The sequence below is a fragment of the Ambystoma mexicanum genome, chromosome 2p (assembly GCF_040938575.1).
Source record: "Ambystoma mexicanum isolate Mex_15411 chromosome 2p, UKY_AmexF1_1, whole genome shotgun sequence".
Lineage (NCBI taxonomy): Eukaryota > Metazoa > Chordata > Amphibia > Caudata > Ambystomatidae > Ambystoma > Ambystoma mexicanum.
In genome coordinates this window covers 1329141378-1329167089 of record NC_090923.1, presented here as the reverse complement: position 1 = coordinate 1329167089, position 25712 = coordinate 1329141378, and the positions used below count along the sequence as shown (strand labels likewise).

Below are 25712 nucleotides of genomic sequence, written 5' to 3'. Positions count from 1 at the left end.
GTTCGTGGATGCGAGCCCCGTGGGGCTAGGGGCCATCCTCATGCAGGTCACCAAAGAGGGGGAGAAGAGGCCCATCGCATACGCATCAAGAGCTCTCACAATGACAAAACAGCGATACTCTCATATTGAGAAGGAGGCCAGTGCCGTGCTATGGGGGTGTCGTCATTTCCACCTATACCTCTATGGACGGAGATTCACGGCGATCACAGATCACAAACCCCTATTACCCATCTTCATGGGTACGTCGTCACACCCTCCAGCAAGAATCACTAAATGGTTGCTGCACCTCCAGCAGTACAATTTTGAACTGGCCTACCAGCCGGGAAGTGCAAACCCAGTGGACTTCCTCTCAAGGCACCCCCGAGCGGCAACCTCACAAGAAGTCCAAGTGGCCGAGGAGACCGAGGAGCACATATGCCAGGTGGTGCGAGCCATGAGGCCAAAGGCTGTCTGCATCGAGGACATTGAGTTGGAGACCCACAAAGACCCCTGCTGCGACTTAGTGAAGGACGCCATCATCTCAGGTGATTGGAAGACCTTCATGAAAAACACCCACAACAGGACAGTGGAAGCAAAGGTTTTTCTCTCTGTGATGTTCACCGTAAAACAAGACCTGTCAATCACAGGGAGCGGACTGCTGCTCAGGGGAAATCGGATTGTCATCCCACCGAGCATACAAGACAGGATTGTGGCGCTGGCCCACGAAGGACATCAAGGGATGGCACGGACAAAAGCTCGGATCAGGCACCGGGTGTGGTTCCCACAGAATGACGAGAAGGTCGAAAGGCTGATAAGTACATGCCTACCCTGCCAGATAACCGGGGCCCCACCTGAACCTGAACCCATTCAGTCAGCGGAACGTGGTCATGGCCGGTGGGACGCCATTAGCATTGATTTCTGCATGCTACGGGAAGGCCTCTACCTCCTGGTGGCCACTGACGACCACTCCCAATATCCCGAAGTCGAAATAGTGGATTCCACAGCGGCGGAGGTGGTCATCCCTGCCATAGAGAAAATGTTTGCAACACATGGTTTGCCCACCACCATCAAGAGCGACAATGGCCCCCCGTTCACCGGGGAGGAATTCAAACAGTACATGCACAAACTAAACATCAAGTACCATCACATTATGCCGAGGTGGCCCCAGGCGAACGACGATGTAGAACACTTCATGAGGACCCTAAACAAAGTACTAAGAGTGGCAAAGGCGAACGCCAGCCCGTGAAAGATTGACCTATACTGTTTTCTGCGGAACTACCGGGTCACCCCTCACAGCACGACGGGCGTCCCGCCAGCTGACCTCATGTTTGGCGCAATCATAAAATCCTCGATTCCACATCACCCCAGCAGGACCCCGGACGAAGTCGATGAGGAGCGCACGGAGAGAAGGAGAAGGAGTGCCAACGCACACATGAGTGTCAAGAGGAGGGCGAGACCGTCCGACCACCAGGTGGGCGACCAAGTAGTCATGTTGCGAAATCCGACAAAGTCAAAACTGGACACCAGATACGACGAGCTCCCATGGACCGTCAGTGGCAGGCAAGGGACCATGGTGACGGTAACGAGAGGACGCCGCCAGGTGACAAGAAATGCGTTGTGGTTCAAGGCGGTGCCACGAAATCTGTGGACCGATGGCGAAGGCCACCAGGAAGATGAAGCGTCTCAGTCCAACGAAGAAGAGCCCGCGCCCCTCCAGGACGAGGCAGCGGCGGGTGACAGGACGTGGGAGCAGTGGAGCGAGCCGGACACGGGTGAGCCGGACCGAGAAGGTGAGCCACCCAATGGGACAGCGGGGGTCAGCCCCAGAGGTGGGCGATATAGTTTGAGAACGGCCACGAGACCGCCCGCCAAGCTCCAAGACTATGTGCGGTAGTGGACCTCCTGCAGACTGTGGGTAAGGAGGGTCCATGGATGTTTGACGAGTTTAAAACTGTTTCAAGTGAAAGTTACAGCATGTTGTGTTAATGTTAACCTCATTTGAAATAAAGGAGGAATGTTACACTGTTGCACTAATAAAAGCCCCGCCCCAGAGCACGGGAGGCAGTTCCGGGTCAACACTAATCCTGTGTGCACGCATGTTCTTTCGCTCTGGCTGGAGCTGCGCCACAAAGGCTGCGCGGCCTTCCATCACATCGCTCCGGTCTCCCCGCGGAGGCCGGATGTAACAGCCACCTAGGTGTGGGATGGGATATTTCTGTATTGCTGCACAGTGGGGGAAAGGTCAGCAAGGCACCCTGGTCTGGATTTGAACAGGCAAAAGCCTAGGTTTGATCTAAGTTGTCAGATCTCTGTTGATGGGCCGCCTCCTGGGTGCCGGGATTTCCGTATAAGGCCCACATGAAGGCAGCAGGGCTGATGTGCCTTTAGACATTTGGGGGGTAGCATCCCCTCAAATAACAAGACAAAAAGTGGGGTCCCTGCATAGTCTACTCATAGATGCAGAACCTGAAGTGGGAGAATGGAAAACCAGACTCCCGTCCTTCACCTCTCGCGCTTGGCCTAGAGGGTCGCGGCCCAGACACCCGCCACGAGAAGAGTTTGTCCATTTACCAGATGACCAAATACCCTGGTACAGAAACATACGGATGTGTCCATCTGCCTGCCCAACAGCCCGCACTGGCCATGCCGACACCTGCGGCACGGACCAACTAGACTGAAATCTACACGTCGTTAGAGATGCCATGACGACCTAGGTAACGGGAAGCACAGCTGAACAAATATACACACTGAACATTTCCACACCAATCTACACGAAGAACATACTCAGTGCTCTGACGTAGGCGACAGGCTTATTCACGGACGTGCATCTTTATTATTTTTACATAGGCTTTCAGAATGCAGAAACGCAAGACGCATCATGAGCTCATTTATAACGCTTGCTCACGCTTCTCTTGAAACCCGTTACCATCATGAGAGATATAATGGAAACACGATACTGGCCATGGAACTATATGCCACTATAACCTAAAGCATCCATGCACAAAATGGATTACTTGTGCACCAGGCCCAAGTAGGCCTCAAGCAAGAGTTCCCGTGGACATTAACAAAGCAAAAGTCAGGTTGCTGAGCCTGCAGAAAGAACCCAGTGGAGCAACCAGCCAAGGTCGTAATGTTGCAAACCCACAGTCAAGAACAAATCATCAAAGGCACGATGTTGCAACCTCGCACTCCACGTACCAATGTTAAAATCATATCTACAAATTAAACCAGACACACAGTGGAAAAACAATATTAATTGTGCAGAATTATGCCTCAAACACGGTCCCTCCTCACGTGACCAAGCCGAACCTGACGAGATGCCAAAACCCAGGGGAGAAAAGGCGTCTGGGTCCCTCGCTACGAGACGCAGGCCGACACACTTGAAAGGCTCAATGGACACCTGCTACAGTGGGAACGGTCAGCCTTCCACCTATGAATAAATCCTCACATTGTCTGCACGTACCCATATTGAAACATTGTTGCAAACACAGGTACACCGTGAGCTGGGAACAACGGTGGTCCCAGGCTGGGGAGCTCACGGATGCACCAATCAGAACATGGGGTTCTTATCTCAGACGTCAGTAACATTAGCCAATCCTCAAGGGTCTTCATGTAACAATTCTTATGTATCTAATCGTAGGGACAACCCAGATATACCACCTGACTACACCTTGACCACTAATATCATTCTCTATATGTGTACTATACTAACCCTACCACTCGAGCAACCAATTAAGAGTGGCGATAGGTTTTTTGTTAACTTTTTGGAGTGACGCAAGTAGCGCGTCATAATGTAGTAAAAAGGGCCTGCGAGCCCCACGATTGTGTGTGTGTCAGGACGAACGCGTACGCTCCTTGACCCATCCCTGCCGTTTTGCATAAATAAACAGCAGAAGTTGCCTTGCTCCTTGTGTGTGCCTCATACTCTGTCTCGATCCGAGATATACACGGGAGGAGTTGGGGCCTCCCTGCCCGGAGGTCTGCGGACGGCCCGGCCGACCCCGGCAGAATTTCCCCCCGACAAGTTGGAGGCACTGCTGAGATCTGTTTAAGATCGACTTTTATTTTTAATTTTTCCAGGCACTCCCGTTGCGAGGAGGCCCGGCGGCGCGGCCCCCTCTGCCGTTGCCCCCTTCTGAGGACTACAGGACCATCGCGGAGCTGCGAGAGGACCGGACAGCGCAATCCGGATATTGGCCCTCGGGAGCCGGTTGAGAAGTATCCCGCCCGCGGTCGGCGAGTGTCCAGACGTGGTCCAGACGAGGGGAGGTGGCGAGCCGCTTGGAGGGGTGCACGCAGTAGAGCGGCCCTGCATCGAGAGAACTTGGTGAGCATGACACGCACAACAAGCAATGCGAAATTGTGAGGGAGGGGGAGGAAGTAAATAAGGGAGGAGGGAGGTATTGTAAAGAGGTGCGGCGAAGGTTTAACTGAGTGTTGATAATGGAATGAATGGTAGTGAATTGAGTGCGAGAGAAGGCGGCTAACGTTACGCGAAAGAGGGGGGCGGGGCACGAAAACAACACGTGCAGCCGCTCGTAACAGGGAGCTAACGTTACGCGAAAGAGGGGGGCGGGGCACGAAAACATCACGTGCAGCCGCTCGTAAGACACTGATTGGCCTAAATCGCGACTACGTGTGAGGGTGGGTGTGTGTGGTTTCCTACGATTTGACATTTATTATTCAATGAGTAGATGAGGTTCCCTATTGTTCGAGCAAGAAACTCGATAGGTAGATGAGGTTCCCTATTGTTCGAGCAAGAAACTCGATAGGTAGATGACGTTTCCCTGTGGGCGGTGGCTAGTTACGTAGTTGCCCAAAACGGAAGATAATTGGCTGGTTAAGCCCTCCTGTTGAGGGGCGTATCACACGCGAGGCGACGCAGCGTGCGCAGTCCGGTTATAATATTGATGAGATTACCTTGTTCCAGGAGAGACAGGAAGACAGCTGTAGGGTTAGCGGGGTAGATTGCAAGTGTATTTTGAATTCAAAGAACATAACAAGAATATACCAGTAGCTCGAAGAAATAGGTGACGTCACCAGTAGGGATTTAGTAAAATATCGTGAACACAAGAAGCTTTGGGTTTGACATTGGTGGGGAAGAGAAAGATGATAAAGGAGCGGATACGGAGATAAACGATAAACGAGTGGATCAAAGAGGAGAAGGGGAAAGGGGCGTGGCTGCGCACGGAGAACGCCGGCCACGGCAAGTGTAAAAGTGGGAGGAGAACGGGGAAACAGGACGACTGTATAAGATCGTCGTAAGGGGTACGCAGCCGCAGGGGGCTGCGTGCGCTTCGGCAGCAGGGGGCCGTAGGGAAAGAAATATAATATAACATTATACATATATTTGTTTTATCATTATTTTTTTTTTTTTGATTATTATCATTGCATAATTTGTCAAAGGATTGTCGTAAGTCCCCACACTTGCGGGGCAAGGTAAGCAATACAAGGTTGTATGTTGCAAACTGCTAGCAAGGGGAAGGGTAAGAAGGGGAGCGCTAGTATGTCATACGGGAGAGGGTTGGGAGGGTGGGGGAATACCCTCACTACCCCACTACAACACATATGCACAACACTGCCACCACATAGGGAGAAGTTAATTAAGTAAAGCATAGAGTGGACCCAGGGGACGGACAACAAAATGTTAACACCATGGCCGCCTAATGGTAGTTTTGACCCATATGCCCAACATTCACTACTAAACCATCTGCACAATACATACAAGGGGAAGAAGTTGGCAAACCATGTGGAGGTGTTTAACTTATGGAGGATGTTCCAGGGGTCTCGACCAGGACCAAATGGAATGTTCACTATGGGGGAAACACCGGAAGAAAAGGAGATTAAGAAAGAAGGAAAGGATGGGGAAAAGGAGGGTGAAGGAACAAAGAATACGGGGAACGAAAGACTGGGAGGAGAAAAGATTGATAAATTAGCTGACATAAAACAGGAACCGAGCAATGAGATACCCATAACACCGGGAGTGAAAACAGAGGGAGGAGGGTTGTACCCTTTAAGAGAATTAGGGGAAATAAAAGGACAGTTAAGGGCGGCTGAAGGATACTCAAACCCGGCATACAGCCCTCCACCATATGTGGCTCATGGGAAGATACCAATGGGGGACGGGAGGAGAGAAGAGCAGAGTGTAGAGATAGGAAACGATGAGTGGGTAGCTGCACAGATATTGTTGAAATTACGAGGATCACTAACTGGAGAAGAAAGGGAGGCGGTAAAGAGAACAAACGAGAATAGTACAAGAGAGAGTGAAATGAGGGGAGAGGAGCTACTACGGCAGAAGGAAGAGATTTTGGAGGAAAGATTAGCTAAACTAAGGGATGAGCAGAATGAACTGATAAAACAACTTGAGGGGGAGGAAAGAGAGAGAGTGAGGAAAAGGAAAGAAGGTAAGGATGAATTGGAAAAATTAAGGGAACAAAGTGAGGAGAGAAAGAGAGAAGATGAAAGGGTAAAAGCAGCAGCAGATAGGGTATCAAGAGTAGTGATGAGGGAGAAGAAGAAGGAAGAAGAAGAAAATGAAAAAGAAATGGAAATATGGAGGAGGAGGATAATATCAGAGACAGCTAAAAAATATGAAGAGGGGAAGGTAATAGAGAGTATAGTAGAAAGAGAAAGGGTGAAATGGGAAAGGAAGAGAGAGGATGAAAGGATATTGGAACAGATGAGCAACGAAGTAATGGAAGAATTAAAAAGGAAAAGAGAGGAAAATAGTAGGGAGATGGAGGAGAGGAGTGAAGGGGAAAGAGAAGGGAGTAAGAGGGAGAGTGAAAGATGGGGAGAAGTATATAAAAGTAGAGAGGTAGCAACAACATCAGCACTAAGGGGAACAGTTGGTAACAACGGAAAGGGAGAAGGAGACCTAATAGACTTAAAAACAGTAACAATAAAAGGAAAAAAGGCAGAGTGGGGGGCGCCATTTATGAATGATTTTTGCAGTGAGGATGGAAGGAAGAGTGAAAGGGAAAGCTTAGATAAACTATACCTCACTAGAACAAACATAGATTCGCCCTGGGTGAGTAGAAGATGGGAGGAGCTGGAGAGAAGTAAGGAGGAAGTGAAAAGAGTGGGGGAAACACAAACTAATGAACCCACGCCACCCACATCCCCATCACGCTCTCCCACGCCACACCCTACATGTTCAACCACTGCACGCTCTCTGCACAGAATAAAGCTCGCGCCCTTCATGAACGAACTTACACCTTATGCATGTCGGCTTAGGGACCTCCCTAGTCGCAGGCAAGACAGACAAACAGACATACCCATATTGAATACAGGAAAGGATGAAAAAAGGGGAAAGGAAGAAGAGGGAGGTAGGAGCAGAGGTAGTAAAGAAGAGTTTGAAGTAGTAAAAGGAATGGGGGAAGAGGAGGGGTGTGAAGAGTTAACATCATGGAGCATAAAGGATGACACAAGACAGAATGTAATGCCACTGCTGGAGAGAGGAGGGGTTAGACCACAGTATGTACCTTGGAAACATACGGATAAGGAAAACATAAAATGTAGGCTCCCATCACTAAGTGGAGGTGCGGGTAAATGGATATATGAAATGGAAAAACACACCGCAGGACAGAAACTAGCAGTAGGAGATGTTAAGGGCCTGTTAATATCAATATTAGGGGATAGAGCGGATGACATTTGGAAAAGAGCGGGATTCCATGGGGTAACAATAACAAACACATCGCATGATGGGGCACCATTTGCAAACTGCAGACATGCGCTATGGCAGGCACTAAGAGTGCAGTACCCAGACACATCAGACATAGGAGCCATTACTTCCCGTAAGATGGGTGAGAATGAGGATCCTGTTGATTATATCCAGGATATTCAAGAGAAGTGGCGCATGGAAACTAGAGAACAATGGGACAAAACACCAGCCATATTTTATCATATACTAGTACAAGGGCTCCCAGAAGGAGTTCAGAGACAACTAAAGAAAGTAGTGGGGATGGAAGCAAAACCATGGCCAGAAATACAACTGACTATAGTACATCACTGTAGAACATGGCAAGGAAAAATGAAACAAAAGGAAGAGGACAGGAAAACAGAAGAGGCCAAATTAGTACAGAAAAAACTTACTAAATATACAATGGAAGGGGCACTAATAACTGCGCCCACACCAATGGCCCAAAGCCCAACGCAAGTAGTGGCTGCACAAGATCCAGCTCAAATAGCGCCTCCACAAGGGGTAATAGAGCAAGTGCTGCCTCTGCAATTACACGCACCAAACATGGGAGGAGGGTACCCAATGCAAGGAACTGGGTATTATAATTATAATAGAGGGAGAGGAGGGTTTATGAGAGGAAGAGGATATGGATATAATACCCAACAACAGGCTGGGGGACTCAGAAATAACTACCCCACAGGGCAACTCGTATACCAGGACAACACAGGGAGCTTCCCATGGCAAAACAGGGAACCACCTGTGTGTTGGAGCTGCGGACTATTAGGACACATGTCGCGTACATGCAGGGTCAGGCCAGGAACACCAGCATGGAATGAACAAGCACAACCTAGGACATCACAAGAACAGCAGGGCATACAACCACAGCAGATGTCACAACAAGGGAGTGATCAACACTATTCCCTACCACAACAACAAATAAAACAATACCTGCCACCGCCACAACAACAAGTAGCGTTAATACAGCCACCACCACAACCTGAACGAACGCAATTGGGTGGGGTGACGGTGTTGGGGCACAACCCTTACACAGGGAATGGCCAATCATTGTACCCCCAATAGGCCAGCCCACAGACGGCCTTGGTGTGTCCCATCCTGTCAGTAACACCTAATAGTGCGGAGGAGCCACGCATAGAGGTAACGATAGGTGACAAAAAATTATCATTTCTTGTTGACACCGGGGCAACCCGGTCTTGCATAAGGGAAGGTAAATTTAAGATGTCAGGCGAAGCCATGAACACACAAGGTTTTTCTGGGGCTAAAGGGTTGGTTCCATTTACTGATAACGTTCCACTATCTATTGGAGATTACGATCTGTCAGTACCACTTTTGTATTATAGTGCCTCACCAGTAAATATACTGGGGAGGGACATAATGAACAGATTAAATATGACGATCTCCTTTACAGAGGATGGCATAATTTGCTCTACTCCAGGGATTAACATGCTCGCAGCACGACAGATTTTGCAAGCATACTGTGGACAGATAGCGATTAGGGCGGAGCCAGTAGATGGCGAGCTATTCCAGTACGGAACAGACATGGCATTTGCATGGATGCCAGGGATAGGAGGGAAAATATGGAGGAGGCCAGCAGCCTATCTATTCCGACCAGAAACACCAGCTAATGAACTGGAAGGGAAGGTGTTTGCAGTGGACATTGAGAGCATTATAGCAACAGCTGATTATGTTGCTGTGCACGCCCAAGATAAAGAAGGGAGAGCCTGGAGGGCGGTGATAGCACTAGCAGAAGGATGTAGGCTGACCCAGGTGTCAGATGAAGAGCTGTTTTCAGAAGAAAAGGAGGAAAATGAAATGGTGTTCATGATGAGTGTAGAAACATGGCTAACAGTGGCTCACAAACAAGTGGCACAGAAAATTGCAATGGCACTTGAGGCACCCGCAGGCACCCCAGTCCCATTTTTTAAAGAAGATATGTCAAAGGTGCCCGAATCATTATGGACTATCAGCCCTTATGATGTAGGATGCATTAAAAGCATAGGGGGTGTAAGGATAAAATTAAAAAAGGGTGCCATACTACCAAGAGTGAAACAATACCCATTGTCAAAAGAGGCAGATGAGGGCATATATGAAACCATAACGGCCCTTATAAACAATGGCATATTGGTCCCCTCAGAATCCCCATGCAACACAGCTGTGTACCCGGTGCGCAAGGCTAAAGGAGGGTCTTGGCGTTTCATACAGGACCTCAGACCCTTGAACAACATAGTAGAAGCAGAGTATCCAGTAACAGCAAACCCGGCCACAATTTTGTGTGGCATTCCAGCAGAAGCATCACGGTTTACAGTGATTGACCTTAAAAATGCTTTTTTCTCAATACCATTACACCCAGACTCACAAGATTTGACAAGCTTCACTTACCGAAATAGAAAGTGGAAACATACCAGATTACCACAGGGGTATTGTGAATCACCCTCAATTTTCAATAGAGTAATACAGATGGATTTGGGTAACGTTGAGGTGGAAAGCACAGTGTTACAGTATGTGGATGACATAATAATTTGCAGTACAAATGAAAGTAAATGTAGAGAGGACTCATTAAAAATGTTGACGATACTGGCTGAAAAGGGGTACAAGGTAGACATGGAAAAGATACAATACTGTCAGGAACAGGTACTTTACATTGGCCAACTGATATCACAACATGGAAGAAGGATTGCACCACAAAGAGCACAGGCAATCTCAGGCACTCCCGTGCCACAGACTGTGAGAGAACTGCAGCAATTTCTGGGGCTGTGCAACTACTGTAGAGCATGGGTATTTGATTACAGCTCTTACATAGGACCCCTGCTTGAGGGTTTGAAGGAAGCAAATAAAGGGGAGAAAAAGTTGGGATGGACTATGGAAATGAGGGAGGCATTTGATGAATTAAAAGACGCAATATCAACTGCTCCAGTATTAGCATCCCCAGACTATGAGCGGCGATTTTTTATATTTTCACATTGCGACTCAGCAGTGATGAAAGCAGTATTGGCCCAAAAGACTAGCATGGGCTATAAACCAGTAGCATTTTACAGCGGTCACTTAGACCCTATAATGTTAGGTCACTTCTCTTGCGAACAAGGTCTTGCTGCAGCTGCATTTGCAGTAGAAAAAGCATCAGCAATAACTATGGGGTGTCCAACTACACTATTTGTGGAACATGCACTATTTGCGATATTGAATAAACCTAAGTCCACACTGACGACACAGAGGGCATCAGGTTATGAGATTATTTTGTCCAAAGCTGAACTGGCAATTGTTAGATGTAGCACGGTTAACCCTGCAAGGTTTCTAGCAGAGGTAATTGAAGAAGGAGATTACGCCCACGATTGCACCCAAGTAACTGAAATATACTCATGTACTAGGAAAGTTGAAGAAAACGCACTAGAGGGAGGTGAACTTTTGTTTATTGATGGGTCATCAACTATTGATCAAGGAGATGGGATAAGACGGACTGGGGCAGCAGTAGTAAAAATGATGGAAGCGCCGGTGTGTGTGGCTATGAAGTGTGTACAATTACCACAGCATTACTCTGCTCAAGCGGCGGAACTGGTTGCACTCATATTGGCCTTAAAGGAAAGTTTTAACAAAAAAGTAACTATATATTCCGACAGTGCATATGTTACATCCACTGTCCACTCAGGGCTATCAAAGTGGAGAAGAAGAGGGTTTAGGAGAGCTGACGGCACTCCAGTACAACATGCCCTCTTGTTGGCTGAACTAATTGAAGTAATAAACGATCCCCAAGAACTAGCCCTAGTAAAATGCACCGCACACACCAATGGAGAAGACTATGTATCAAGAGGAAATGCAGCAGCAGACGCACATGCAAAATATGCTGCATATTTTGGTGAGATATGGAACCCCACAGACTCACAGAGAGGGAGAGGGAGGGGAATAGCGAGGGAGATGTTAATAAAAGAAGGGTACACCCATCTCCCAGCCACACAGATTATGGAGTTACAAGCGGCTGCACCAATGGCCGAAAAAGAAGTATGGGTGAAAAGAGGATGCACAATGTCACCAACCGACGCACTATGGCGCCAGGGTGGCACTGGGAAAGTTGTAATACCATTGGCACTGTTAAATACCGCCTTGAACCAATTACACCACCCTGCCCATACAGGCAAGGAAATAATAGCAGCACGAATTAGAGAAGATTGGTTCTGTCCGGAGTTAACATCCCATGTGTCAAATTTTATCAGCAATTGCCTTACATGTCAACAGTTCACGGCCGGTCATACTTTAAAAGTGATAAGAGGTACCATACCCCGACCAGAAGGACCTTTTCGGCACCTTCACATTGACTATGTTGATATGATCAACATTTGTCAAGGCAATAGGTATATGATTGTAGTAGTATGCCCATTTTCTAGGTGGATCGAAGCAGGGCCCTGTTCACACCCTGATGCGTTTAGAGCAGCCAAATTCATAGTAAGGGAGGTCTTCCCCAGGTGGGGAGTGTGCGAGGTGTTAAGATCAGACAACGGCCCCCATTTCGCAAATGAAATGTTCCAGCATATCACATCCCTGCTGAACATTAAACACAAATTTGCATGTGCATACCACCCACAGGCTAATGGTGTATGTGAACGCCTGAATGGCTTATTGAAGGAGGCAATTGCTAAAATACAGCAAACAACAAAGAAAAGTTGGTTGTATTGCCTTCCGTTAGCATTATTTGAACTCCGAAACAGGCCAGGGTCCGACCACCACCTCACCCCTCACGAAGTGGTTACTGGACGCCAAATGCGCCTTCCCCTAACACCAACGTCAAGGGCATTCACCGACAATGAAAGTTCAGCGAATGTGTTAGGTGATGAAATGTATCAATATGTGTCTTCTTTGATTACTAGCGTTGTGTTTGTGTCTCAACAGCTCGAGCGCACACGGGGCGGGTCTACCAGCAATCAAGAAAAAGACGAAAGTACAGAACTGGGAAAGGAGAACTCGTGCAAACTTGCCAAAGGTGACCACGTACTACTTCGCAATTTCAATAGGAAGTGGAACCAGAAGAGGTTCTCTGGCCCTCATCTGGTAGAGGACGTATCAACAAGAGCAGTAAAACTAAAGGATAAGCGTGCCTGGATCCACCTACATGACGTAAAGATCTACAAACTGCAGACCCGCCCCAGCGCCAACGACAGGTCCATTGGAAAAACGGCAACAACATCCCCGACAGCGGAAGAAAACACCACCAGAGACAACGACCCAATTGTTCCCTCGGAGACAATAACTGACGAAGAAGGGGGTGATCCCCACACTGCCCACCCCATGGTCACACGTTCAAAGAGTAAAAACACTCCCGCCTTCTGAGTAAAACCCCCCCCCATTGACTGATAAGTACAATTGTAATAAAAACTAAGGACATCGCTTGCACCAATACACATGTAAACACGTGAATGTTCTCTTTTTTCTCTCGCACATACAGGAACTGCGTAATATTGTATTGTTAAGAAAAGTTAACTAACAAATTCAGTGTGCAGGCGTAGATGGTGCTGCCAGACGATAATTACCCAGAAGAATTGTCACACCAATTTGTATACGAAATAAAAAGGCCAACATACTTAAAAAAGAAAAGGGTACGTGTATACTACACAGCCTTCCTCCTGGCCATAGAAAATTACATGCCCCACCTCCGCCCATACTTGCCGGTCCTGAGAGACCGATCACTTAGAGTAGCGTGGGAGCAGCTCTTCACCTGGGCACTGAATGACTACTTGATAGGGAGAGCTTAAAGAAACAAAACTAACATTTAATAACGAGCACTTTTGAGAATTTTTAGGCGGGCAACTTTAACGTCACAAGAATACGCTGCCAGGACTGCAGCAAGGTAAGAGCAAAATGCCGGTGAGGTTAGCATATGTAATAAAAATAATAGGGATTTTTATGATCACCGGATTGTTGGCTGCCTCTGTATGGCAGTACAGCTATGCTATCAGTTTTTTTGCTGCACCCAAACCTAATGTACCCCAGTTCCCTGCTGCAACAGGTGTTACGTCAGGTGGTAATAGTAACAATGAACCAAAGCGAAATAAAGTTAAACGCAGCACATACTCAGACAATAAAGGTATTGATAATTATGTACAAGATTTAGCACACGTCACAAACAACATATGGTACCAGCACATGACCCGCATTGGTAAGCAGACAACTGAGGATAGCTGTTACGTTTGCTCATTAATACCATACGCCATGAGCGCTTCACGAACATTTGTTGCCACAGAAATAGATGAAAAAACAGCACAGTGCATAATATATTTGGCCCTGTTCCAAACGAAAGGAAGATTTCAAGGAACAGTAGTGCATATGACATGGAAAACACGGGACTCATACCCATATGAAAACAACTTCCTCAAGACCTATCTGAGTTATAACAAGACCAGTTTACATGCTGAAGCATTTAGGTACATAACAAGTGGTCCTGCGAAAGGAGAAACAAAGAAGGTAACACTGCAGTATCTACCATGTGATTGGTACGCCACGGAAGTTCCGGGTAAACAAGGATGCTGGGAGAGGCCACTACTTACGATAACAGGAAAGGTGTTCCTGGGCAACAGCTGGGAGATAGGAGTGATTGGCAGCAACATGGTAACAAAAGAAACTATCTCAACTATCGAGACACACAATCATCGATGTTGGACGACGTGGATCAAGTATGTACCAATGCTCACGTGGGTAGAAGAAGATGAAGACCCGATAACTATACTACCATTGACTGTGCCCAAAGTATGTTACCAGCATAAAGGAGAGGTGGACGTAGGATATAACACCAATTGTGCAAGTGTGATGGAGTTACCTGAGGGGGGAGCGGGGACAGCAGTAATAATGGACCATTATTGGGCCTGTGGAGAAAAGGCATATCATACACTGCCTCCCCTGTGGAGTGGTGTGTGCACAATGGTACACGTCAATGTACCATCACTAGTGGTACCTAAGAAGCATGTCGATGTGGCGAAATTTCCTAAAATGGATGAAGGGGACAGGAGAAGAAAGAGATCTGCACCACTCCAGAAGGAGCATGAAAACAGGACCAACAGCAATGATACTGTCCTAAACAGGAGAAAAAGACAAGGAGAGCCATTGACAGGAAATTACCTGTGGGGAAGGTCGGAAACGGAACTAACATCAATACCGCCAGAACACAGACTATTCAGCAGAGCAGCTATGTTCTTCTCATCAATCATACATCCGGGACTGCAAGCATATGCAAACGCAAAATGGCTCCAAATAACCAGGTGGGAATTAATGATGACCATCAATTCAACAGTAAATGGGTTCAACGCAATTAAAGAAGAGCTGCGAGCCGTAAGGATGGTAGCACTCCAGAACAGATATGTATTGGACCTTCTCACAGCAATGGAAGGAGGAGTTTGTGCAAAGATAGGACAATCCTGCTGCACGTTCATACCTGCCAACGATGCCGACAATGGTACACTGACAGAAGCCGTTTCACAATTGGCCCAGATGCACTCCAAAATGATGGACGAGAGTAACGGTGTAAACAAGGATAAGAGCTGGTTTTCACTATTATGGTCATGGATGCCATCCTGGCTGTCAGATGGACTGAAAATAATAGTGGGATGTGCTATTTTGGCTGGAGCTGCCCTGATAATAATTAGATTTTGGAAAGCCCGGAAGGCACGCTCGACTGATGAGTTGCTGGAAATGGTGGGAATGCACCCCTTGATGCCAGCAGATGACGGCCAGCACACAGGTGTGATAATACACGAGAGGGAGAAGTTGCGCACCCAAATCATCACCAATCACCTAGACCCACCATCAGTGAAGATCGAGAACCCAAGGAACCCTAGGAGCTACATAGGAAGATGGGTATACTGTACTCCTGGAGGAACATGTGAATACATGTATTGGTCATTTGAAGATCACGTAAACCATTATGGACATCTCGGAGGGATAACTAAGATATGGAGAGTAAGAGGAGATAACGAGAAGGATATGTTTGTGGTCGACAAGTCGACCAGAGGGGGGACTGAAGTGGGAGAATGGAAAACCAGACTCCCGTCCTTCACCTCTCGCGCTTGGCCTAGAGGGTCGCGGCCCAGACACCCGCCACGAGAAGAGTTTGTCCATTTACCAGATGACCAAATACCCTGGTACAGAAACATACGGATGTGTCCATCTGCCTGCCCAACAGCCCGCACTGGCCATGCCGACACCTGCGGCACGGACCAACTAGACTGAAATCTACACGTCGTTAGAGATGCCATGACGACCTAGGTAACGGGAAGCACAGCTGAACAAATATACACACTGAACATTTCCACACCAATCTACACGAAGAACATACTCAGTGCTCTGACGTAGGCGACAGGCTTATTCACGGACGTGCATCTTTATTATTTTTACATAGGCTTTCAGAATGCAGAAACGCAAGACGCATCATGAGCTCATTTATAACGCTTGCTCACGCTTCTCTTGAAACCCGTTACCATCATGAGAGATATAATGGAAACACGATACTGGCCATGGAACTATATGCCACTATAACCTAAAGCATCCATGCACAAAATGGATTACTTGTGCACCAGGCCCAAGTAGGCCTCAAGCAAGAGTTCCCGTGGACATTAACAAAGCAAAAGTCAGGTTGCTGAGCCTGCAGAAAGAACCCAGTGGAGCAACCAGCCAAGGTCGTAATGTTGCAAACCCACAGTCAAGAACAAATCATCAAAGGCACGATGTTGCAACCTCGCACTCCACGTACCAATGTTAAAATCATATCTACAAATTAAACCAGACACACAGTGGAAAAACAATATTAATTGTGCAGAATTATGCCTCAAACACGGTCCCTCCTCACGTGACCAAGCCGAACCTGACGAGATGGCAAAACCCAGGGGAGAAAAGGCGTCTGGGTCCCTCGCTACGAGACGCAGGCCGACACACTTGAAAGGCTCAATGGACACCTGCTACAGTGGGAACGGTCAGCCTTCCACCTATGAATAAATCCTCACATTGTCTGCACGTACCCATATTGAAACATTGTTGCAAACACAGGTACACCGTGAGCTGGGAACAACGGTGGTCCCAGGCTGGGGAGCTCACGGATGCACCAATCAGAACATGGGGTTCTTATCTCAGACGTCAGTAACATTAGCCAATCCTCAAGGGTCTTCATGTAACAATTCTTATGTATCTAATCGTAGGGACAACCCAGATATACCACCTGACTACACCTTGACCACTAATATCATTCTCTATATGTGTACTATACTAACCCTACCACTCGAGCAACCAATTAAGAGTGGCGATAGGTTTTTTGTTAACTTTTTGGAGTGACGCAAGTAGCGCGTCATAATGTAGTAAAAAGGGCCTGCGAGCCCCACGATTGTGTGTGTGTCAGGACGAACGCGTACGCTCCTTGACCCATCCCTGCCGTTTTGCATAAATAAACAGCAGAAGTTGCCTTGCTCCTTGTGTGTGCCTCATACTCTGTCTCGATCCGAGATATACACGGGAGGAGTTGGGGCCTCCCTGCCCGGAGGTCTGCGGACGGCCCGGCCGACCCCGGCAGAATTTCCCCCCGACAAACCCAAAACACTTTCTCAGGGGGATACAATATTTCACAATTATATCATGCATGCATTGTTCCCTGTTGTGGCCCAACTTGGGGCAGCATTTAATGCAGAGAGGGTCTCTGTAAGGTTACTTTGAAGGTTAAGACAGGATTAGTAGACACAGAGAATAGGACTTAGCCGTCCATAAAAAGCCACACCTGTGAATGCTCTTTTTCTGTGAGCAAATGTCCATAAAATGCACGTAGGCAGCCACTCCAACCCATCTATACCCTCTTTACTCCTTTTGCACTTTGAGATAGCCTCTGGACAGACTTAAGTCCTGCACCTGCAAACTCAGATTGACCCTCCCTGCTTATTTGCTCCTCTCACCCTGTCTCCCAAATAACCTGCCCCTTTCTTGCCACTCCCCTTATCCTCTACAACCCTTTGGAGTAAAGCGTTTGTCATATCAGATCGAATTGTGAATATTACACTCTACACTACTACAATACTAGACTCAGATAGAAATGTGAATATTAGCTTGCATCACATGTAGGCAGGATTATGAATGTTAGAATACGCCACATTTAGACAGAATTCTGAATATCGGCTTACACCACATTTAGATATAATTGTGAATATTTTCTTACATCACATCTAGACAGGTTTGTGAATAGTAGCCAGTGTCCCATTTAGATATAGTTCTGAATATTAGATTGTGTCACATCTAGACAGGATTGTCAATACTAGCTTGCATCACATCGAGACAGGATTGTGAATATTAGATTGTGTCACATCTAGACAGGATTGTGAATAGTAGCTTGCGTCACATCTAGACAGGATTGTGAAAACTAGCTTGCATCACATCGAGACAGGATTGTGAATATTAGATTGCGTCACATCTAGACAGGATTGTCAATACTAGCTTGCATCATATCGAGACAGATTGTGAATATTAGATTGTTTCACATCTAGAAAGGATTGTGAATAGTAGCTTGTGTCACATCTAGACAGGTTTGTGAATATTAGATTGTGTTACATCTAGACAGGATTGTCAATACTAGCTTGCATTACATCGAGACAGGATTGTGAATATTAGATTGCGTCACATCTAGACAGGATTGTGATTATTACTTGCGTCACATCTAGACAGGATTGTGAATATTAGATTGCGTTACATCTAGACAGGATTGTGAATAGTAGCTTGCGTCGCATCTAGACAGTATTGTGAATAGTAGCTTGCGTCACATCTAGACAGGATTGTGAATATTAGATTGTGTTACATCTAGACAGGATTGTGAATAGTAGCTTGTGTCGCATCTAGACAGGATTGTGAATAGTAGCTTGCATCACATCTAGACAGGATTGTGAAAATTAGATTGCGTTACATCTAGACAGAATTGTGAATATTAGATTGCGTCACATCTAGACAGGTTTGTGAATGTTAGCTAGTGCCACATGTCGATAGATATGTGGAGATATTCACGCACCACATCTAGAATTTGGAAACTAGCAAGTATCACTTCTAGATAGTGAGGACACTAACAAACCCACTAACAACCTCACCCTTCTGCTTCCACCTCTCAAAGTCTAACCAAGCACAACCACACCATTAAAGCACAGCAAACAGCACAAACTTCACTACACCGCGACAACAAAACAAATCACACATTGCCTAGCACAACAGAACATGACGACTACCAACCGAAAAACATACTTAAGCTCAACGAATGGTGCCAACCGAACTGAAGCTGCCAACAGCACATCACTGCTTTCTTGCACTTGTCCCGCTCTGTCCCACTAACTCACCCCCAACCCTTTTCTTTTTCAGATCCGCCAGAGTGCCAGGCGACCACTCTGGTGGTGATAGTGTGCGGTGCAAATGGCATTTAACATTAACATAAAGCTTCCATTAAGATTTTCCTCATTCGAAAAAAAAATATGTTATACGTTAGGTTTTTATTATGTTATACTACTATTTCCTCCCTCTAAAAGGGGAAATGTGGGTTGCAATACACCATTTGGCCAAATTGTTCTAACTTTATTTGGGGCTCGGTGGTGGGGGGCTTCCTGAACCCTTCTTTAGTGGTCAGGCTTCCTGCGTTCGTTCGCTTGCATGGTGTAATATGGGGCCACTTTGCAAAATTATTCCAGGGCCTTTCAAGGTTTTTATTGTTCACAGTCCACAGCTGTCAACCTATTCCTAACATTCCCTTGCGAGAGGCTTGCGAGAGCCATCAGTGTAAAGCAGGACTCTGCAACCTTTAGATCTCCAGATATTTTAGACTGCAAATTCTATCAGCCATAGCTAGTACAGTCAATGGTGAGGATCATGGGAATAGTAGACCAAAACATCTGGGGAGTCACAGGTGGCAGACCTCGGGTTTAAAGGGTTAGTCTTCGATGAGTGACAAATACGTTTTCTAAAATAATGAATTTGAGTGGGAAGTGCTTTTTGCAGAATTGCTTATTTGTGGGAAAAAATAAGCTGCAAAAATGATAAAGTTCACAAACATACAAAAAACATTCAGGTTGGCGTATGCTTAGAGCGTTGAATTGAGCAATACCACTAAAAGGTTCTGTAATATAGCTAACCACCCTGCATTGGGGGTGCACCAGGACTGTAAGGGCGTGCCAGTCTGAGTTTAAGCCTGATTTCTATTCCTGGTACCCATGACAAGGTGGTCATGGGTATTAGCACCCCTGGGCTCTATCCAGGGTGCAAATAGTTGTTATAATGATTTTATTTATGGGAGATGGATTCTGTGCATATTGTGCAAGCCCAATCTCCTATAAAAAAAATCAAGATGACGACTGCTGTAGCAAATAGAGTTCCTTTTCTATTTCTATATTGGTGGCTTGATGGGGAGGAGAGGAAGAGCCGGGAGGCCCAACAGGTAAGTGGAGTGAGGAGGGGCATGGGAATGATAGGGTGAGAATTTGGGCCATGATGTTGGGGAGTGAGTAGAAGGGGGTTCCATATAATTTCATTGCGGGATTAACCCTCGCTGGGTTTTTCTCAGCAGAAATGTTATCAAAAAAACTCATCAAATATTTTTGACATTTATTTTTGGGGGGGTCCCCTTTAATCTGTTAATATTTTCTAACACCCACATCCCATATATATATATTTCTACCCTCCTTAAAATTTGATTCGTTTTTTTCTTTAAAATTCTCATGATTAAAAAACCAAGCGATGGTTAACCCCGTGATGAAAGGACGTCATGCCAAGGAGGGGGGGCTGACGCAGGGGTCGAGGTTCCCAGGCACCTCACAAAAAATGGCAGCAGCCGACGAAAGGAGAAGATGTTTCTTATGGAACATGGGCAGTTGTCGCCTGCATTTACAGCCACCTGATTGACTCAGTCACCTTCTCAGGGTAGGAATTCATCATTGACCATATATCAGTTCATATAATAAACAGATCTCTCCAGTATACCTGGAACCATCGAAGCGCTGAGGCTGTGTTATGGTACCCCAAAAGGAGAATGCATCAACAGTATTCACAGTGAGACCACACTACTGGCTGCACAGTACACCTATTGGAATAGACTGAGATCGGATATGTGTTGCTCTTTCTGCTATGGTTAAGAGGGTGTGTGGATGGGTTTTGAGACAATTCTGCACATTTTTACTTTTATAGCTTAAATAAATTACTAAATATGTCTAGATTTTAGTCAATACAGAATTTGGATGTTACCATCTTTTCTGCATGTGCACATTTCAGATCTGTCTGAAGGACATACCTTGAGTGTACACAAAGCACTGTTATGCTTGACTATGTGCACCTGCCTCTTGGTACCACACGAATTTAAGTTTATTATTAAGAACAGGCTAATTGTGTTCCGCACAGGGAATCAGGTGGGAGAGGATGGCGACTACTGATTCCGCGGGTTGTGCTGTTCTGGACGGATTCTCATCAGTCATCACATGAAGTAGTGTGAGGCAGGGAAAACTGGGTGAGTTCCGGCACCGGTTACTACTTCAGGTGGTGACTCTACACGGATCTCTGCTTGCTCACATGCACAAATGGCAAGGATCTGTCATAGTGAGCAGCTTTTAAAAACATTGTGGCGACTATTACAATTGCCAAATATAGACAATGCATGCTTTTGAACAGCCGCAAAAAATGGGGATAGATTTTGGATCTCAGGTATGGAGAGGGATACGCCCATTTTGAATCTTTGGTTTGGGGATCCATCGTAGGGCTCCTGCTCTGAGCAGAAAATCATCAGAAAGAGCAGGAGCCCTACGATGAAACATGAAGAAACCCAAAGAATCATTGGTCCCCATCTTGAGAACCCATGGGATGCAAAGTCTGTCTGCAGATCTGGTATTTCTCCTAGGGGATAGCATCCTGACCCTGCACCCTCCTCAGTAGTACTGCAAGTCTTCCCGTAATTATCATTTCCTCTATTCAGAAAATACACCTTTCTGAAACTGTACGCACGTTTAAAAAAGAAAATAACAATGGAAAAATGACATGTTCCAAATCATGCTAAAATCTATCATCAAGATTCCATTAATCAAGGGTTGCACCGGTCATTTCAGAGTGCGCTGGATAAAACCACATGTTCAAATCCAAGGATCATATTTATAAAAATATAAAATAGAATTGAATTGAATTAGTTAAAAAAGATGCACAATCCTAAATTATTCTTCATCCAATATGCCGAAACCTACTTCTAGCATACTAGGCACGATCAATACAATTAGCAGTTGCTGATATAGTTTTAATGGTAGTTGTGGTTTTCAGAAGTAGGAATGCCTCCCTTATATTAAGAATCTTAATAACAGTTAATATAGGAAAGCTACATTTCTTCTTTGCCTTGACGTACAATTGACAACAAAACACCAAATGCATTTCACATTCAATATCGGACATTTGCCTGCATGAATTGTATTCCATTTGACTGCAAAATTTGCATGTCTCGGGAGGATAGCTCATGGGCAACCTGCTCGCACTGGAAGCAAGATGACACGGAGCAAAACAGGTTCGATCCCGGTCTGCGCTTAGAAACCCCTGGGTATTAAGGCATTATAAATAACCTATCATATCAAATGCTAGCTGTAAAATATTCCATCAAAATGTCATAGAAAGTGCTATATTCCTCAAGTCCATTAACCAGGTTAAATATTTTTTGGGACTCCATATAGTTTTAAAGGGTAAACCATTGTAAAGTCAGCGTTCCAAGAGGTTTATTATTTAAAACAGAACTTAAAATACATTCTTCAAATGTGTTTATTACCATAATACAAATGTGTTCATAGTTGATTAAATTAATTTTTTGTTCCAAAACAATGTCAGGTCCAATTCATTCAGGGTAGTCTTTATGAACCTAGTCCACCTCGCTATCTCCTTCTTACCCAGCACCAGCTGCACTCTTACCTTCATTATTCCGTTCCAGTTGTCCCCCGTGGAGACCCTGAAAAGCGTGAGAAACGCCATGCCAAAGTTTTCAAATGTCGCATGCCGGCTTAGACCTTCACATGGGTTTTCATCATTGCACACTGCAAAAAGCACACAAACAAAAAGAATTCAAAAGAGCAGCCACCTTGAATCGACCTTTCTCGCTTGCTAAAGATAAAACCACAATGCAGCCATTCCTTGCGGTTTTAAGTTTTAGAAAGAGGGATTAGAGACACATGAACAAATAATTGAAGGAATTTGACTGCCTATAAGCATCCCACATCCAGGCCAACCTATTTTTTGTGTTGATCGTCCCACTTAACATTGCAGACTCTACTTTGTCTACAGTTAACTGTGTTTTCCCGTTCACAGTGCCCTCTATTTATCCTGTGTTTGTTGTCTTCTTGCACTATTTGGCCCTTCCAGTAAACTGGGAATCTCTATGACAACTCTTTTCCTCCAGGCTGTACATATTCCTGTCTGTCATTCTCTGAACATAGGGCTTGTTTTTCACACCTTGCAAACACATGGAAGTATTTCTCTTGATGATCTCCAGTCCTTCCTCACTTTGCTAGATATGTGCCTTCTTAACAGATGCAATCATCTAAAAAAGGTCCATTACGAATCTGCATAGCGGTTGCGCAACTTCCCCATCCCTGACGCGCATCACACCCCCTAAGCGCCCTACTGCTCTTTTCGATCTTCACACCTCCTTGACACACTGACACATGCAGAGAGTGAGCTAGTCGGAGCACATCCTCATACTGCCATGCCATTGATTCTTCACCCTTTTTTCTGTGAGGACTATCTCTAAGGACTATAGAGTAGTTTGGATTGCCAGACCGGTCATTCATTGATCTCAGACAGGAAAAGCTTGCAGAGTCCTAGACCTTATTTAAGTGATTATGGTACATTCCAAGGTCTTTTATCATGTGTTATTGATCCTCTACTCAGGTTTATAGGTCAGAGCAAGGAAAAGGCCTTTAACAAGCGTCAAAGGATGTAACCACCTGGAAATAGCACGAGAAGGGGGCAATAATTGCTATTACAACATTACACATAATGAGGAAAGAATATTCTGTTTAAAGGAAAGGTCAATAAGAAACATCGAAATGTTGGGAGAAAAGGCTTACACCAGCCAACATGGCCCCAAGCCACTGCATTGTCTGCAATGGAACTACCAACATTACAATGCTCTCATATATCAATAACAACCGTTCCACCGGGACAGATCAGGTGTTATTGCTATTAGCACTCCATGTTTTTAATCCGAAATCTCGGGGTGCTGATAGGATTCTATTTGCCTGAATGAACAGGACACGGTTGCAGCGTCCCGTTCACTCAAATAAGTATTCACCTAAAATGTCTGCCATGGAAATGTAAGGTGGGGTATGACGGCCCAGGATGTGGTGGCAGCAGTGGGCAGCATCGCCAGTGGAATAAGGTAAGTGGGGTGGGAGAGCGTGGCTGGAGAATGGACAGAGACTGGAGGGAGCTGGAGAAAGGGGAAGGAATGGGGCGGGGAGGGATGTCAGGACAGGAACTCCCAGCTTTGAGCTTGCTTGGAACATGGATTTAGATTGAGGGATTCTGCCAGTAATCCAAGCAAGTTGACTGGCTGTGACGCCCGATCAGGATGCTAATATGGCAATAACACTTGAGCTGGCAGACCAGAACGGGTTGTAATGGCTCAGGGTACAAGTTATAGGATAAGACCAGGTGCCATTACCACCTATCAGTCTGCCAGCAAGGGTGTTATTGCTATTAGCACCACCTGGGATTTTAATCTGGGGCGCTGATAGCAATCAATTTGTTTGACTGAATGGGACTTACTAACGTGGACGCCTTCTCTTTCCATTGCGGACCGGAATGCGGAAATGTCGGCGGCGGTGATGCAGCCACCAGAGGAAACAGGTAAATGGGGTGGGGGGATCAGGAGAGGGAGTGAATACCAGAGGGAAGGGAGGAGAGGGTAAATTGGCGGGGTGGGCGCTCTCAACTCCGAGCTTGAATCTTGGGATTTAGCCCGTGATCTGAGCAGGCTGATTGGCTGCACCATGGAATCAAACTAACACCCTACAGTTGAAGACCATTTAACTAAGTGGCAAACTATTGATCTGTTAATCTTTGGAAATCCTAAACTTCTCATTCTTAGCTGCAAAAGTCTGCCTTCCTTTGCCAGAAAATGATTATACACTTGAAGAGGAATGTTCTCGTATACGTCTCTTTCTGTGGATTACATTTTTCTAAATCCTTCAAAATTCTGATTACTCTGGTACAGACAGAATTCTGAGAGTCATCCCTCTCAGTAGAGATGGCAATCCGCAGGTCATCGTTGGCCTATGCGTTGCCAAGGTCCATCAAGGGAAGACCTAGTATTTTTTTCCCACACACCGAAAAAACATGCCTTAGAAACAACATGGAGAGCCTCGTTCCTGATGCTCTCATGACAAAGTGAGTGTTCCCTACACAGCTGTGTTGCTTTGCTCCTGTCCATTGATGCCTCTTACAAAGAATAAAGCTCAGACTTCATTGTCCTGCTCTTGACATCCTATACATATAGTAGGGACGTGGCATGCCTCTTTAACTCGGAGACAGATACAGCACTGCTGTATCATACAGTCTAAGGCTAGTTTGGCCCCTTTTTACAGAGCATAGTCAAGTTGTATATTTCCTAGCTACTTATTCCCCTAGACATACAGCATGTCTATCCTGTTCTAGATCACGTGTGTGTCCTACTGTGTCCCCTGTTGTGATTACTGATTTTCCTGTAACAAAGAGTTGACAACAGGCATGTTTTCTGCTCTGGTTACTAAACCTCTACTACCATGAGTGGTGCCTTCTTTTTCTTACCTCTCATCATTTCTTCCTTGGCGTTCGGTGCATGTTATTTTCTTTGGGGTACGTACATGTGCATTTGGACATTATATGGGCCAGCCATCTCCCTACGGTTTACAGCATTGACCATCCTCCATTGTGGACGTTGGCCAGTCAAATCCCTGCTGACCACATCGCAGGTCATGAACTGTATAAGCTATTGGCCAGCTGTGTGTTTCCTGCTGTGGGGCATGTGGACAAGACATGTGACCTCATTGCGAGTCTGGCA

At 46.0% G+C, this 25712-nt stretch overlaps 1 protein-coding gene across 4 annotated transcripts in view; it reads right to left on the bottom strand.

The window, feature by feature from the left end:
• Positions 1 to 25712, bottom strand: part of LOC138567460 (voltage-dependent T-type calcium channel subunit alpha-1H-like) — a 1148189-nt gene that overhangs the window by 63580 nt on the left and 1058897 nt on the right. For all 4 annotated transcript variants that reach the window (XM_069645666.1, XM_069645668.1, XM_069645670.1 and 1 more), the window contains exon 29: positions 22586 to 22707. In XM_069645666.1, the coding sequence (XP_069501767.1) occupies positions 22586 to 22707 (122 nt within the window). The remainder of the gene's footprint in view (positions 1 to 22585; positions 22708 to 25712) is intronic.